This window comes from Lolium perenne, chromosome 2 (assembly GCF_019359855.2).
Source record: "Lolium perenne isolate Kyuss_39 chromosome 2, Kyuss_2.0, whole genome shotgun sequence".
NCBI lineage: Eukaryota > Viridiplantae > Streptophyta > Magnoliopsida > Poales > Poaceae > Lolium > Lolium perenne.
In genome coordinates, this window is record NC_067245.2 from 53,047,085 (window position 1) to 53,063,235 (window position 16,151).

General features: G+C 45.1%; 4 protein-coding genes across 4 annotated transcripts; 2 read left to right on the forward strand and 2 right to left on the reverse strand.

The window, feature by feature from the left end:
• The first annotated feature begins 2,456 nt into the window (after window positions 1-2,456).
• Window positions 2,457-3,157, forward strand: LOC139836000 (uncharacterized). The gene is made up of 2 exons (XM_071826010.1): window positions 2,457-2,543; window positions 2,623-3,157. Exons 1-2 carry the CDS (start codon window positions 2,469-2,471, stop codon window positions 2,989-2,991), a joined length of 444 nt encoding a protein of 147 aa, XP_071682111.1. The 5' UTR covers window positions 2,457-2,468; the 3' UTR covers window positions 2,992-3,157.
• Window positions 3,158-3,910: 753 nt separating this feature from the next.
• Window positions 3,911-7,545, forward strand: LOC127332620 (ADP-ribosylation factor-like protein 1). Its single transcript, XM_051358937.2, has 7 exons — window positions 3,911-4,073; window positions 4,556-4,707; window positions 4,859-4,999; window positions 5,893-6,001; window positions 6,117-6,178; window positions 6,634-6,737; window positions 7,046-7,545. Exons 2-7 carry the CDS (start codon window positions 4,615-4,617, stop codon window positions 7,146-7,148), a joined length of 612 nt encoding a protein of 203 aa, XP_051214897.1. The 5' UTR covers window positions 3,911-4,073; window positions 4,556-4,614; the 3' UTR covers window positions 7,149-7,545.
• Window positions 7,546-7,685: 140 nt separating this feature from the next.
• LOC127332619 (AP-4 complex subunit mu) lies at window positions 7,686-12,156 on the reverse strand. The gene is made up of 13 exons (XM_051358936.2): window positions 11,997-12,156; window positions 11,814-11,908; window positions 10,856-11,059; window positions 10,542-10,658; window positions 10,289-10,417; window positions 9,666-9,792; window positions 9,175-9,278; window positions 8,970-9,074; window positions 8,786-8,880; window positions 8,595-8,682; window positions 8,380-8,440; window positions 8,233-8,306; window positions 7,686-8,024 (listed from the first exon to the last, which is right to left on the reverse strand). Exons 1-13 carry the CDS (start codon window positions 12,052-12,054, stop codon window positions 7,926-7,928), a joined length of 1,356 nt encoding a protein of 451 aa, XP_051214896.1. The 5' UTR covers window positions 12,055-12,156; the 3' UTR covers window positions 7,686-7,925.
• A 500-nt stretch (window positions 12,157-12,656) lies between these two features.
• On the reverse strand, window positions 12,657-15,746 carry LOC127332622 (uncharacterized). The gene is made up of 2 exons (XM_051358939.1): window positions 14,146-15,746; window positions 12,657-13,100 (listed from the first exon to the last, which is right to left on the reverse strand). Exon 1 carries the CDS (start codon window positions 15,679-15,681, stop codon window positions 14,512-14,514), a length of 1,170 nt encoding a protein of 389 aa, XP_051214899.1. The 5' UTR covers window positions 15,682-15,746; the 3' UTR covers window positions 12,657-13,100; window positions 14,146-14,511.
• Window positions 15,747-16,151: the final 405 nt, after the last annotated feature.

Here is a 16,151-nt window from a genome sequence, read left to right on the forward strand (position 1 = left end):
GGAAATTCATGTTGGTGGATTTAGATATGAACCATTGATATGTTAGTGCATTTGGCTCTGAACCTAGCAAGATTTGGATATGTTGGTGGATTTGGATATGAACCCTAGATTTGTTGGAACCCTAGATATGAAATTTTACATGTATGTGTTGAAATGGCTATGTATGTGTTGAAATGGCTATGTAAGTGTTGAATGTGTATGTGTAGGAACCCTAGATATGTTAGTGGATTTGGATATGAACCCTAGATTTGGATATGTTGGTGGATTTGGATATGAACCCTATATTTGGCTATGTAGATATAAAATGGCTATGTATGTGTTCAAATTCTATGTATGTATGTCTTGAAATGTCTATTATTTGTGATGGAATAACTCATATTTGAACCAAATATTTGTTGGAACCCTAGATATGAATGTATGTGTGTATGTATGGAACTCTCATGGATTTGGATATGAACTCTCATGTATGTGTTGCTCATTTTTGTTAGTGGAATGACTCATAATATGGTTGTGTAAACATGTAGGATGGTGTGGCTTCTGAATGAAGAGTACGACAGGGTGCGCCGGACTATTCATATGACGGAGAGGGGAACGGATCTTCACCCTTTGAAGATTCGTTACCATGGCACAGCGGATATACCGTATGACGAGAGGTACACGGAGTTCATCCGGCCTACCGGTCTTATGCCGTTCATATCCCTTGTAAGCCGTGGGGGGCCACACATGAACCCCTCGGCACTCACCGCCCTTGTCGACCGGTGGAGGCCGGAGACTCACACCTTCCACTTGAGGGCCGGCGAGATGGCCCCTACTCTCCAGGATGTTTCCATGATCCTTGGACTACCTATTCAGGGCGAGCCACTGTGTATGAACACAGCTTCTGATGGGTGGCGGAGACAGATGGAGGACCTTATTGGCAGGGCTCCTCCGCTGCCAACAGAACCAAAGAAGAGAGCTCCCACCGGCGCGTCTTTCGAATGGATCAGGACTAACTTTGGAGAATGCCCGGAAGAGGCCGACGAGGACACTCGGAGGACGTACGCCCGCGTGTACTTATGGTACATGATTTCGAGGACTCTCTTTCCTGACAGTGGGGGGAAGCTGGCCCATTGGTGTTGGCTGAAGGCGCTTACGGTGTTGGATAACCGGTGGAGTTGGGGAACAGCGGCACTTGCCTACCTCTACCGGCAGGTGATGATTTGCTCTATGTACTATTTTCCTATAGTAGTGTGCTAGACAAAGTACTAACCAAATGTCTTATGTGCGCAGTTGGACGAAGCTTGTCGCAGGTCTGGGAGCGGCGGTATTGGTGGATGCATGCTCCTACTTTCCGTATGGAGCTGGGACCGCCTATCGCCATGCGGCCAGGGTACTCAACGAGAGGCCATGGCCTCATCACCCTCACTTTCCTGATCGGGAGCCCACTTGGGCATACCTTTGGGACAATGTCTCGGAGATGACGAGCGATCCAAAGATCATGTACATGCAGTACACTGCGGAGTTGGACACTCTTGCCGCTGAGCAGGTAACCGATCACTCTTTTGCAATCCTAGTTTTCATTGATTCTACTGGCAAATTCTGAGATATTTGTATGCTGCAGGTGGAATGGGAGCCATATGGTACCTACTACCGTATTGGCGCGTCGATGACTGACCTCAACCACAAGTGCACGGAGGAGGCGCGGTTCTGGCGTATGCGCTGCCCACTCATATGCATGTGGCTTGTTGAACACCACCAGCCGCAAAGAGTGATGAGACAGTTTGGGCTGTATCAGGAGTGCCCACCAGTGTGGCAAGACACGGACAAGGCGCTTCATAGGTAAACTTACGGAATCATGCGATGGAAGATTCGTGATAGAAGAGGTAAAAACTAACTTTTTGATTCTTGCGAGGCTTGATAGGCGCGCAGAGGAAGATCACAAATTGGCCAGTCCATCATAGCGGCCACATCGCAGCGTTCCAACACTGTTTGCAAGCGGCACGGAATGCTGGCCCTGAGCAGATTGTGCCTCACAACTTCGCCGCTTTCAACAACTACCTCGAGTGGTTCCATGAGAACACGCGTATCGAGTTAGTTAAGCACGTGTATCCTGAGGAGATCTTGGACGACCCCATCCAGTTCGATGAGGTTGGGCAAAGCCAGCACGACACCTTTGCTCGCAGAGGGAGATCGACTTCTATTGCTTCCGAGCTGAACTTCGTGGTAATGGATTCTCTCACTAACTAGTACATCATCTACATTGCCATGTGCTCGCTTCAATTGTGTATGCTATGTTTGTCACAGTGGGAGGAGATCCAAAAAATAGCTGAGGAGTGCGAGGTTATCTGGGAGCAGAGCGGGACAGATGACAAGCCTGTCAGACCGTTGCGGTATTTCATTAAGGTATGATCACCAACTTTGAATGTACGCTACTATGATGTGGTGGATTTGTAACCATGAACGGCATGACGCAGAACACTGCACGAAAGATGCGGCGGTTAGCCAGCTTGCTAGGTTGCCGGGAAGCCGAAATCGCTACATCTTCCTCTTCAGAAGAGCGGGAGGTATGGACTATTTTGTTGCTGTCAAACATGTTCTTACTAATTTCAACTTTTGTAATCTCATGTGTTCATGTTTGTGAAGATTCCTGAGGACGAGCTAATTCTGAGTCAAGGCATACTTCCAAAGCGTACCTCCAAGCAAGCCCCACGGCCAGCTTACCAGTTCAAGCCAAGGGGCAAGGCTCCAAACCGGTACACTCCGGAAGATTATGTCAACCGAGGAAAGAAGGTTGTCACTGAGGAGGATGACGGGCCGCGGCGGAGATCAGCTTTGTCGAGGATGAGGAACGACGAGCCGTTCTCTTCAGATGAGGAGGAGGAGGAGCAGCAGGAGGAGCAGGAGGAGCAGGAGCAGCAGCAGGAGCAGCAGCAACAACAGCCACGGCAGCGGACGAAGAGGATGGCCGTCCGGAAGCAGCCCGCGAGGACGGCACGTCGAGGACGCTACTAGGATGTGCTACGTGTTGTTGTGAACTCTATATTCATAAGTATCGATTTGTGAACCCTATGTCATTTCGAACCATGGTCTGTAATGCTACTTGTTGTTTGAATCTACGTGCTACAATGTGACCTATGAAGTGTTATATGTGTATGTCATGAAATTGCTACTTGTTGTGTCCAATGTTGTACTCGTAACTGTTGGAGTTTGGTAGGATTTTTCATGTTTTTAACACAAGTCAATGTGTGGCGCCCTTCCCACTGGCGCCACAAATGCTAGTGTGGCGCCCGTGGCATCGGCGCCACACATGCCAACTTATATGAACTATTGGGTCGAAAACATCCAGGGGCTCCGGACGATAAGTCCTTAGCCGTTTTCGCGAGCCTCTATGTGTGGCGCCCGTGGCATCGGCGCCACACATCGAGCCTCGCAAAACGGCTAAGTCCCAGAGGATTTGTCTCACAGTATGTTTTGGGCAATTACAAGTGCATGTGTGGCGCCGTTGGGAGGGGCGCCACACATGCTGCCACGTCGGATGGGCGCACCAGCTCAGCGGCGAGGGGCCACGTTGGGTGGGACAGTGGCGCCGGCAGGAGGGGAGCCACATAGGCATGTGTGGCGCCCGTGGGAGGGGCGCCACACAAAAGGGTTAGATTGGTGAAATAGTTTCGCCGGAGGGTCATTCTGTGCTTTTCTTTCACTTTTGGGTTATTTTTGTGTAAATCGCCGACGAAATGACAACAAACCAAAAAAGAAGAAGAATGAAATGACAACAGGACCAATAGGTAGGAGTGTGGGACCCTTTGCCAGCTTCACTACTTCCACTCTGTGTTGACATGTGGACCTATCTGAGGCCCACATGTCAACCGCACCGACGCCTCACCAGCCCTATGTCCATGGAGGAGCAGTGCGCAATTTCACTTCTTTCCAGGGGGCTTGGCTTACCAAGGATTTTAGGATCGCGTAGGTACAGTGGCGTCAGGCGGTCTCGTCTCGTGCCGTGCCCGGGGACGCCGACGCGACCGACCGACCGCGACGGCGACGTCGGCGAGGGCCCCAAGCGATCCGATCGCCGCGCGCCGCCTCCTCCTCCGGTGAGCGATCCGGATCTTCGCTTCCGCGCCGTGGTTTACACGCTTTTTACCCTCTCCTCTCTCGAATTTGTTTCCGCGGCCCCGGATTTGATGCGCATTGGTTTGCTTCAGCGGCACGCCGAGCGATTCCGCGGTTGGTGTTCGGATGTATGCAAATATTCCCGCTGTTAAACGGAGTTGGGATCTGGCAGGGGGTGGGGTGTTGGTGAACCGAATTGGTCGTGCCTGGGACGAATTGGTACCGCTCGCCCAGCTCGAGAATCAGAAATGGTGGCGGTGGATGGTTAGGATTATCCCAGGGTTTGGGAATGGGTAATTTGTGCTATCACGCAATGCAAGCGTGGAGTTGATGATACCGTACTGAGTAGTCATTGCAATTTCGAAACTCTGAGCCTGCTCATTATCGAGTGTTCAGTTGCTTCAGATTCATATCTCAGATTAGTTCAAGGAAAATACGTGTAACCTGAGATTGATTTATTCAGGTTGTGGGATCATCGGTGCACCAGGGTGGTAGCCGATTGAGAAGAGGGGAATACCAGCAATGTTCTCCTTGTTCTACGGCCTGTGGAACCATGTGTTTAGCAAGACAGAGTTCCGTGTACTCATACTCGGAGTCCATAAGGCTGGGAAGACGGTAATTCATCTGAAACTCCTGTTTATATGCATGGAGCATTTAACAATGTTGTCTTCTTTTCGTGTTAGTATCCTTGTGTGAAGATTGAGTTTATTTGTGCATGATTAGGTTTATACTAAAAATTGACATGCTTCTCATGATGACCATGTAGACCTTGCTAGAAAAGTTGAAGTCAATCTATTTGAAAGGAGAAGGGCTTCCACATGACCGCGTCGTTCCAACTGTGGGGCTTAATATTGGACGGATTGAAGATGCAAATGTAAAACTTGTTTTCTGGGATCTGGGTGGTCAGGTATGGTTTCTTGTGCTATAGACAAGCTTCCTTGTTCACCATTTGGGGTTGTTTTCAGTTTATCGAAGATAGATTGATGTTTGCTCATATGTTAATGGAGATTAAATTGATGAAACCTGGGAGAGATCTTTCTCAAGAACATTAATTGTAACCATAGTAGAGCTGCACGTGGTTTATCTAATTTTGCTAGAACCGGACAATACACTGATTGATGTTTGGCTGCACTGGTCGCCAGATTGTGTTTCACAGCTTATTTTAGTTTGACTGTAAATCTTTACTTGAGCAACAAATATCGCATTCCATTTCAAACGGAATGACTCATTGACGCTATAATCATGCGATTGTATTTTCTCCATGCTGTCACTCTAACTCCTGGAGATAGAACACTCTTCATTTTGCAAACCAAGGTAGCTAGGCTAGGTAGCTGGCAATGTTTGGCCAGTTTTCATTCCCTTGTTTCGAAGCTTCAAAAAAGAAATTTTCCTGAAGGCATGTAACCGTCATTTTTTATAAGTTTTTCCACGTTCATGTAAGATCTGCGGAAAATGTTTATCTTATGTAAGACTTCGATGCTGCAGTGATCTTGGTCTACATCCTTTATATGTACCTAATAGCTGTGCGAAAGTTTCTCGTTTACTACTGTCTAATCTACTTTCAGTGTTGTACAAACATAAACTTTGGCTATGAATGATGATTGACAAGTTACACCTTTCACGTTATGTGATTTATGTTTTGCTTAATGAAGCATGTTAAACTGTAGATATGATCTTTACTTCATGAAAGCTAACAAGGAGGAATCGACTTCATTCATAAATTTCACAAACAATACAAGTTTGATAATAATATTTTTCTAGCTATTGCAAATTCCAATGCTGATTACATGTTTTTGACAGCCTGGCCTAAGAACAATATGGGAGAAATATTATGATGAGGCACATGCTATAGTTTATGTTATCGATTCTGCTTCCGCATCAACATTTGAAGATGCCAAATCTGCTCTTGGTAAGTTGCTTCCATTTCTTCACAGAACATTAGTGTAACCTGTATCTGTCCCTGGGGACTGGAAAATTTTGGATCATTACTAGAGTGAATGGTGACTTGAACATTGTTGCTGCAGAGAAAGCGCTTCGACATGAGGATCTGCAAGAGGCCCCACTACTCATATTCGCAAACAAACAGGTTGAGGTTTACCTTTAAGTTATCTGAAATGCCATATACACTACTAAATTACCTTACAAAACTCCCCATTTACTCTCAGTTAAAAAAGGAAATTCTCGGATGAAAATTGGCCCTTGTGGGAGAATTCTATCATGTGATGCACATTAGTTGTAACTTTGGAATCCAACTCATACTGTTTGAGTGTCAGAAGATATCAGTTTACTTTCCATGCATCATAAGGTGAAGAGCACAAAATATGGAAGAATAGAAACATACATTTAACCATGTGCTTGCACTGATAGTCAATATTATTCAAGAACTTGTGAATTCTAAGGGGAGAAAGACAGACTGGGCAAAATAACTGTCCATATTATTGCTTTGAGTCCTTTGCAAGCTCATTTCATCTTGATATGTTGCTTTCGCCAGTGCCTCTTATATATATTCATGTTTGAAGGCTTACCTGTATCTATCAACAGGATTTACCAGCAGCAGTCACAGAAGAAGAGTTGGACAGACATCTTCACCTGAAAGAGTTTGATGAGAGGCCATACATGTTTGTGGCTGGGTCTGCCTATGATGGGTAAGTAGAGGAACCCCTGAAGTTTCCGATCTTATTTGCCTCACATTGGAAAGATGATTCGTTATTATGCTTACTGTGGTGCATATTTCTACTAATTTCTCCCCTAGTTGGCGAATGAATAATTCAGTTTAGGCTAGCGATTACATCACTTCTCTTTTGTTTAAATTTGCACTGTTGCAGAATAATCTTCAATGACATTCAAGGATAGGACTGCACTAGCCATTTGAAGTCTTTGCTTCTTGACCAGTACTAATAGGAAGAAAGTTTTGCAGACTTCTTGTGTTCTTTAATGATTTTTCTTATGGCAGGACGGGGATCAAACTTGGTATCGACTGGTTGGTAGAAACAATGGGAAAGAGTAGGCGCACCGAGGCTCTGAAGGCACGCACCGATACGTATGCAAAGATTTAGCATCATTGCCCAGGACTCTGCCAACTCAGAAAGCATTTGATGACGACGGCTGATGTCATTGATCTCGTCAATACACACTTTGGCACAATGTTCATGATGAACCATCCTCATCAGCACTCTGGTCCATATAGCCCCAGAACAGAACGCTGTTTGCACCTGTGCTTGTAGGAGTTGTGTTGTAGGGATGGCAGAAGCTGCCGTTTGTTGGCTTAATAATCCTGATAGCACATATACAAACGTATCCAAGTATCTAGAGTTGTTACTCGTTAGGGACTTAGGTTTCGTGTTCATATGAGTTCGATTACTTGCCAAGGGACAATGTGGAGCACGTAGCGGCTTTGTAAATCCAGTGAAATCTTCAATCAAGAGTTAGCTTTCTAAAATGCTAATTTCATTATCTCATTTTGTATCGATAGTGCCAGATCCAGATTTAGATGCAAGACATCGCAGTAGCAGTATGAGCAGCCTATGATGCGTTGCAGAGTATGCTTGGGCTTCTGTTGTGTTTCCGAAATGAGACAGTTTCAGTTTGTGAGATTACAGGATAAACAAGAAATTTATTCATTTCTCATAATACAAACACCAGTATGTATTTCCTGCATATTCCAGGAGGAAAATATGACACTAAAAAAGTTCAGCTACAGGAGCAGAGTGATTTTGGGATCCCCCTATAAAGTTAAAATACATGCCACTCTGTCCAAGCTTGAAGTCTGACCAAGATAATTGCACAAGAAACAGCGGGGAAGGACCTTTGAAAGAATTGTACAAACAGCGTCCTCATAGACGAGCTACATACGAGTTGGCCTGCGTCACGTATCTCACCCACCTGTATGGATTGTATGTTTTGGATTTCTTCGCTATCTGTAGATATCTGACCTGCAGGGGGAAGGGGGGAACAGTCAGTCGTGTGGGTTAAAGTGTTCTGCATAAGTATCTGAAACTGAAGGTGTTCAAGAAGCATCAAAGCTGCACAGAGTTCCTAGTTGTTCAACCATACCAAATAGTATAATATCGCCAAGAAAAATGTCTGGAATTATATTAGTGTCAGCACAATGATAGCATACTTGACAGCAGATGGTCTGACCTGCAACTTTGAAGCATTGTACATAGGTATAGTGAAATTCATGTTTACTGGTCCGGCTTCCTTTGTGAGATTTCCTGTATTCCAGAAGGATGTGTCACAAAAAAGACACTCAGCATAGTCAGGCCACGGCAAAAGTCAAATGCATACCGTGTGACTCCTGGGAAAATGTGAGCTTTGCACGAAGGGTATGCTCAGAACCACCAACAATCTGCGAAAAGTTCAACTTATTCAGCAAAGTACAGCAAACTGGTTAAATCAGGTTTACATGATTTCCTATGAGCATCTTCGAATAGGGTGTGCATATAATAGATTGCAAACCCAATGGACAAGAGCAAAGAGATTAAATCTTTTTTAAAACTTGCCTTTTTTAGATTCCACTCCAGTCTCCTAGTTCCTTCTTTAAAATCCGTTGTCTGTCCCATTGCTCCAGCTTCCAGTTCAAAACTTGCCCTGCAAAGTAGTCCATAATACAACTCTTAAACAAATTATCAAAGCAGAAGTTAATATTTCGCTCTTTCTGAACTCAAAGGGACAAAATAAAGCTGCATTTGACCTCATTGTGTAAGAAGGCACTGGCATTTGTACTGTGATTGTGTTAGCAGTGACATTAGCAGAAAAGTCTGCCCGTATTTTCAGTATAACTTCAGCCTACATAACATAAATCAAGATCTTGAATCGAGGTTCACCGATATTGAAATATAAGTTTTATCAGTGCCTAAGAAAAACATAAACCATACCCTAGATGGCCCAGCTTCTTCAATTAGTGCGGTAACGCGGAAGGGCGGCTTAAATTCTTGAGTCATCCGGTAGTTCATTACAGAAAATTCTCCATCATGCGGTATCTACTCAATGGTAAATATAATTGTCAAACTTGCTGATGTGTAGTTCTGCAGCAAAAATATCACAAGGAAACAAGAAAATAATGGCAGTTGTAGTACGTACCAAATGCAGAGTTCTGTCAATGTCAAAACTATCTAGCTGCACTGACTCATGGAAATTGCAATCATCAAGGATGACTGATCCTCCCCCAGAAGAACTTCTGTAATCTGGTATAAAAATAATTATAGTGTTCTTCATCCACAAGATATTGAAAGATACGACAGTAACCAGATCAAATTTGCACGACATGAACAGCAGAATACATGAAAACTACTGTGGAGTGAAAAATTAGAGCGAAATACCAATTTTCAGTGAATTATAGTAGTATAAAGGCATATAGAGTCTGTCATGGTGAAATATATATCAACTAAATAACCTATAACATTCCAAGTATATGCAACTGGGTTTAACATTAGATGCACATGATCAAGAATAAAGAAGAAATACAAATTCCATGTTATGTCCAGACATACATAAGTTCGTGAAAATAGTACTACAACATTTTCCTAAGTTAGGTGATAAAGGAGGAAAAGCTAAGGGAGTAAGGGACGTACCATGTGTAGAAGAGCCACTCCTTCCAATGCCCAAATCCTCATTCAGGGCTAGACGGATTTCTGGATTTCCACTAAGATAACTTTTCATTTGAATGGTTCCATCAATCTCTGAGGTAAGTATATAACCCTGTTAAAATGAGAATTCACATAAAACATAGTGAGCGCATGAAAGCAATAGTGCTGCAATAAAACAAATTCATCAACCATCATACTTATCACAGTATATAAGATAACAAATGGCTTGCCACTCAACTACGAGGAGTGGGATTATCATATTTAGTGTGTCACAAAGTGCAAGAAAATCCATGTTCATTAGAGTGCAATAGTGCATATCCCATGAATTTGGAATTTTACAGTAAGAGGCAACAATATGTCAATATGGCATCTTCTCCATGTCCAGTTTAAAATTGTAAACACAGAAGATGCTCAAGGAACTGAATGATAAACATGATACATATTGGTGAAACTATGGACACTAAATTGAAGTACTTAGTGTTCACTATTAATACTACAGAGTAAACATATTTGAGATCTCAGATTGGGAAGAAGAATAGGAAACAAATCTTGAATCTCTCTCTGATGAGAAGATGTACTAACAAGGGGTGAAATTTATCAGAACTTACACTCGAGCTAAATGTCACACTTATTTTCTCGATGATGTCAACAAAAATTTCCTCCCTCTTTTTCCCACCAGGCTCATTAGCAACAACAGATTTTGTAACAGCTGTACCAGGCATCCGCTTTGTGCCTTGCTGCAGAAGGCCATGTGTCAAATGAAACTACAACATTAACAACATAAAATGGAGAATAGCACATTGCTTGGTCAAGTTAGACCCTAATGTCATGCTTTCTTGTGAAAATAGGCAGAAGTATTACCATGAACATAGCAGCAGGACCAAGTGGTGGTAGTCGCCCGGCATCAACCATGATTGGCTCATTAAATATGTACGACTTCAGAGCCTCGGTGGAGGTTGTTTGTGGGTATCCGAAGTCCTAATTACACAATTTAACACATAAATAGTGGCATACGGTTCTTCCAAAATATGACTGTATTTTTGTGTACTAAACAGATGGATCACACTAATTCCATGATAAACACACAGAAGACTTTGCTACTGGCCCAAAAACATGGTCAGCAAAAGGTTGTATCGTTGCATATTTTCTGAAGAAAGGCAGCGTGGAGTACTTACAATGACTTCATCGAGCAACTCGTACACTAAAATGAAATTCTTCCTCAGAGAATCTTCATTCAGAACACCGAGATAATCTTTTGTAACACGAGCGATCCTTTGCAGAAGTTCCAAGAGAAGCGATGGCGAGATATTGACCATTGTGGTTACCACAAAAAATAGTCCTGCGACTTTGACATGGATATAATTAACGCCATCGATATTCTGTCATTCACAAAATGTAAAAAGAAAAGCCACATGTCAGATCAAGTGGGAAAGCAATGGGTGAATCAACAAAACAAGGAATATAATCATTGTGGTTTCTTCGACACAATATATATGTCACTTATTTTTTTTCAATTATCAAGACCCGGATATGCTAAAAGATAACAAAATCTCTGCCACCCAGCTTAACATTTTCCATACACAGATCCTCCAATGCAGGTTCCATGCACATACCATATGGAGCCAGCTGGCTGCACGTCACACTATAACCCAGCTCACTACCCAAAGAACCATAATGCAGGTCGAGCACTCAAAGTTCCTTTCCTTACTGAGTTTAGTTCAAGCATGCCACTCCTCCTAAACAGTTGAAGAGTTGCTGGAGGTACTAATTCCACTTTCTTTTCTTCCCATCTAAAGCCTCTGCCCTATGAGCCGCTTACGCCACAATGCAAACGTTCTCCCTTACGCCTCAATGAAAGTAAAACTACCGATTGGAGTTAGAATGGCGAGACCCGAGAAGGCAACACTATCGTAAAAGGAACCAAACATGCTAGACACAATTATTCCAAACAGAAGCAGCGGTGCATCCAAGTTTGTGAGCCCATGATCTATCTACAAAGCGGTGGTGCTATCAAGCTTCTCAAAACAGCTATCAGCTCATCACAACGACATGCTTAGAACACTAGCAGGCCTCAGAATCAGGACGGATTATCAGAATGAGTAAGGGGCCCGGAGAGGGGGAGCGGATGCGTACAAACACTGGAGGGGCCTCCTCGGCCTCGTCCTCGTTCCAGAACTTGACCTTGCGGAAGAAGATCTCCGCGCTGCCCTTGGGCACCTCGCCGCGATCTGCAACCCAAACATCAGCACAAGATCGCTACTGATTACGGGGAAAGAATCAGCGTGGATCGTACGGGGAGCAGGATCCAGATCTTACAGTCGCGGAAGACGATGTGGTCGCCGCGCTGCGACAGCACGAAGAACTGCGAGATCATCTCGCTACCTCGCCGGCTCCCGCCTCGCCGCCGGCCGCGCGTCTCGTGACCACGACGGAGCGCCGGGGCGATCTGAAGAACGGACAGAGTATACACGGGGAAGTGGAGAACGAGCGGAAGAAGACGCCGACGAGGCGGGCGCACGGCGACACGGGCGGCTGGATGAAGCGATCGTAACCGTTGGTTCCTGATCTGACGGCTCTCGGCCCGGGATGATTCTAATTATCTGAACTGAAGACAGAACAGACTGAAATACTTGCTGAAGCGAACTGGATTCAGTTAGCCATTCTTTTCTTTTTTTGCGAATCAGTTAGCAATTCTTTAGTTTTTTTTTCTCAAAAAAAAAGTTAGCAATTCTTTAGTACGGAGTAAGAGTACTCTTTTCAAAGAAAAACAGCAACTCTTTTAACTGATTGTAGAAAAGGCAATTATTTTTTTCTAATAAAACAATTCTTCGGTTGAGTAAACATAAGCTGGACATTGCAAGCCTAGGTGCACATAGCAGCGGAATACGAGATTGCAGATGAATTTTGGCCCTTCTAGATTCCATATATAATCTACACGCAAATAATCATGCGTAAATACAAACCATGGCTCATAGCTCCTATTCTCCAGCACAAAATGTTGCGGGAGCGAAGTCACTTCCATCATCAGGATTGACGCAGAAATGCAGCATGCGCAAAAAGGAACACTGCAGGAGTTGCTGCTGCTGCCAAAAAACACATTAATTCCAGCAGCAAACGATGGACATCAGTTAGAGGATGAAGAGCTAGCCGATTATTATAACGATCAGTTAGCAGACGCTGGAGCCTGATAATTGACACGGCGAACATGTAGCAAAAACAGACACTGCTAGCATTTTCTGCTTACATTTAATTTCAAGCTAGTACATGACCAGAACAACAAAAGGGAGAAGTTCAGCTTGCAAGCTACTGATAAATATCCGCTAAACCAAGCCATGCGCTTCTCTTATTCAGCTTCTTTGATGAGTGGTCAAGGCAATCACTGACGTCGCCAAACAAATGGAGCTTTTCAAGTCCAGACAGCTGAAATAAACAAAAGGGCATAAAAAATAGTTCAAAATTGAACATGCAATTCCAGGATATGACCAAGGTACACTGAAAGGGAAACTCAAACATCAGAAATTTTGATAAAATTACAACTAAAGTACAAACAAGTATCTCCAGGAGGCCAGGACCCCAATAACTTATGATTTTCATGGCATGGACTGGGATGCTTCATAATTTTACACCAGGATACATGTAGAAGGCAATTGTTGGATCAAGAAAAATGGTGATACAAGGTTGGATCACAGTTTGAAACGATATATTCCATCAAGCTACTTTGATACATCTATGCATATTAACTCAGCTGTGGTTTGCTGCAATTTTAATTGAGTTCTCCATATTTTTTAAACGGTTCCACCTGTATGTTTTATGAAGTGGTCTAATGAACTTCCTGTTAGTAGTATACAAGAACACAACTTGGAGTTACTGGAACAGTATCCAACATAGCTCATGGACTGTATTGATACGGTACTAGCCGTAGAAACCATGCTCAAACAATGCATTTGGAAGAAAGCATATTGCAAGCCTACCAAGTGTTAAAGAACTTAAGTCCATGTAAAACACAGCATATAGCAATTAGTTACTGTTACTTTTTTGTTATAGCCAACTATGCGCTTTATTGACACAGGTCCAATTCATGACGGTTCCACGTGACCTGTGTATCATTTGCATATGCTTCACAGTTTGGAAAAAAAACGAGTACGCGCATAAATATAGTTCTTGTCTGATGTGATTTCTGATCAAAATCAAATATACATGAGAGTTATTTCGATAAACAGGTAATAAAATGGAATATCAATAAGATGATTGGTGCTAACAATGACAGGATGGTCATGTAAACTGGCAAGTGAATTGCTATACTAAGGTCAACATTTTACATCCACGGGCATGCATCGGCAAATTCGAACTTTGTGAAACATTTATTGAATAGTACAAACTGAATCACACAATCAGGAGTAAAATGACAAACATGGATCTTCAAATAAAGGAGAGCATTATGTCAAGGAGGGGAACTTAAACTTACTTCTTTGGGGGGCTGCTCCATGAGACCTCAGTTGCATGATAAACTCTTATAATAGCCTGACCGACCGATCATCCATGAAGGGAGCCTTAGTTGCTTCACCAGTAAGCTCCTTGAGTTGATTTGGGGATGACAGATACTGCAAATCCCCAAAACTAATATAGGGAGGGATGCTCTATAATCTAGAGTACTCATCTAGTAGATGCTACAACACAGCACCAGCTATCTACAGACACATGGTAGACTACTACGAAGCATAAGACCAACATAACTGACATGACACGAAAAGCAAAAGTGACAGCTAATGATACTCCTCCAACCATCATATGCTACACTACTTCTATGGTATACCATCACCAACCACAGCAACTAGAACAGCCGTCTGGAACTGTCATCCTCCCTCAAGAATGGCAGGCTGTGCAAATTCCCCATTATATCATCCGCTGCATCAACATCCAAGTCGAACCCGATGTCCGCATCCCCGCCAAAATGCAACATTGTGCTGCCGCCATCAGTTGGCTTCGCCACCTCATTTATGTTGATTCCCTTGGAGTTCACCGCGATTCCACCCTCCATGTTCCCGTTCCAATCCGACCCAAGCAAAGATGGCTCGATGCCGCTCTCCAGGCCGCTGGAAGCATGCTTCTTCGGGGCAGAGCCAACCTTCTTGCGGGCTGTTGTCTTCTTCATTTTACCTCTGGGTGGTCCTGCCACGACGCCACCGACAGAGCTCGTAGCTGCTGGATGTGCATTTGATGGCGGTGGATTTGTATCAGTATGTCCACTGTTATTCAGCACAGTTTGTTTACTGACAGATGATGGCTGAGGTGCTGGCTGTGGAGCAGATGAATCCCGTGGCGGCATCGGGCGGAATGGCTTCCAGTTGGTGCTCACATCGGCGGGCTTGGGGAATCCCATTGGGACGAAACCCCAGGCGCAGTAGTACATGTTGGTGCCCGGCACGATAGGCGGCGCGGACGGGATCTCGGTAGCCACGAACGCTTGCCGGCACCCGGCGCTGGGGCACCTGAGCTTGCGCCCCGCCAGCGCGCGCTCGTACTGGTGCACGTGGCAGCAGTGGGGGCAGGCCGTCCAGAACGTATCTGCCGCGGCGGAGGCGCCGCCGGGAGCAGCGGGTGCGGAAGGGGTGCCGGTGGAGGCGGTGGTCTCGGAGAGGTGGGCGTAGGCCTCCTCGACGGCGCGGAGGGCGGTGTCGGCGCCGGGGTGGGGATTGCGCGGAGAGGCGAGGAGGTTGGCGAGGCGGCGGAAGGAGCGCTTGACGTCGGCGGTGTCGGGGTCGGGCTGGAGCTGGAGGACGGCGAGGGGATCGGGGCGGCCGGAGGGGAGGAGGCGCTGGGACGCGAGGTGGACGTCGGCGACGGCGAGGAGCTCGTCGGCCCCTGGGAGGAGCGGGTCCGCGTCCACCGCGCGCTCCGCGAGGCGCTTGCAGCCGACCAGGTCGCGCGCGGCGAGGAGCTTGCCGGCGATGTCCAGCCAGCGGGCCGGCTCGCCGCGGCCGCCGCCGGCGGAGAAATCCATGGGGTGTGGGTAGGTGATGTGGGGGAAGTCAGCGAGTGCTTTGCCGGTGACACCGCTGATGACTCTTGTCAGAGCAAATCTCTACCCGGATTACTAAATTACTGATAGTATATATGGCAGGAACAATTTACGGACGCAATGAAAACTCTCCATGTTTACCCACCAACACTGGAGAAATGTCTTTCTACCATGCACCATAGATAGTAGGCACCGATTCCATCCCCTTTTTATCTGTTTTATTTTGTGTGTTTTTTGCCAAACGAGTCACCAAAAAAAAAATTATACAACACATCATGAGAAATTCAAAAAAGGCGCGCTGTTTTTATAGAGAGAACACCGCTTTTCTAGTTGGTAGAGCTCTGCTCTTGCAATTGGGTCACAAGAGTAGTCAGAAAAGTAAGCCACGAATCGTGAAGCACGATATCAATGGATTAGACATGCATGCCCGCCAGATTCCCCGTTCTCCACTA

Coding starts and splice junctions, on each gene's coding strand:
- LOC139836000 (XM_071826010.1), top strand. CDS start 2,469: ATGCGGCGGTTAGCCAGCTTGCTAGGTTGCCGGGAAGCCGAAATCGCT. Junction 2,544..2,622: donor CCTCTTCAGAAGAGCGGGAG/GTATGGACTATT, acceptor ATGTTTGTGAAG/ATTCCTGAGGACGAGCTAAT.
- LOC127332620 (XM_051358937.2), top strand. CDS start 4,615: ATGTTCTCCTTGTTCTACGGCCTGTGGAACCATGTGTTTAGCAAGACA. Junction 4,708..4,858: donor TCCATAAGGCTGGGAAGACG/GTAATTCATCTG, acceptor ATGACCATGTAG/ACCTTGCTAGAAAAGTTGAA. Junction 6,738..7,045: donor GCTGGGTCTGCCTATGATGG/GTAAGTAGAGGA, acceptor TTCTTATGGCAG/GACGGGGATCAAACTTGGTA.
- LOC127332619 (XM_051358936.2), bottom strand. CDS start 12,054: ATGATCTCGCAGTTCTTCGTGCTGTCGCAGCGCGGCGACCACATCGTC. Junction 10,418..10,541: donor GTCCTGCTGCTATGTTCATG/GTAATACTTCTG, acceptor GGCCTTCTGCAG/CAAGGCACAAAGCGGATGCC. Junction 9,793..10,288: donor GTGTGACATTTAGCTCGAGT/GTAAGTTCTGAT, acceptor TCATTTTAACAG/GGTTATATACTTACCTCAGA.
- LOC127332622 (XM_051358939.1), bottom strand. CDS start 15,681: ATGGATTTCTCCGCCGGCGGCGGCCGCGGCGAGCCGGCCCGCTGGCTG.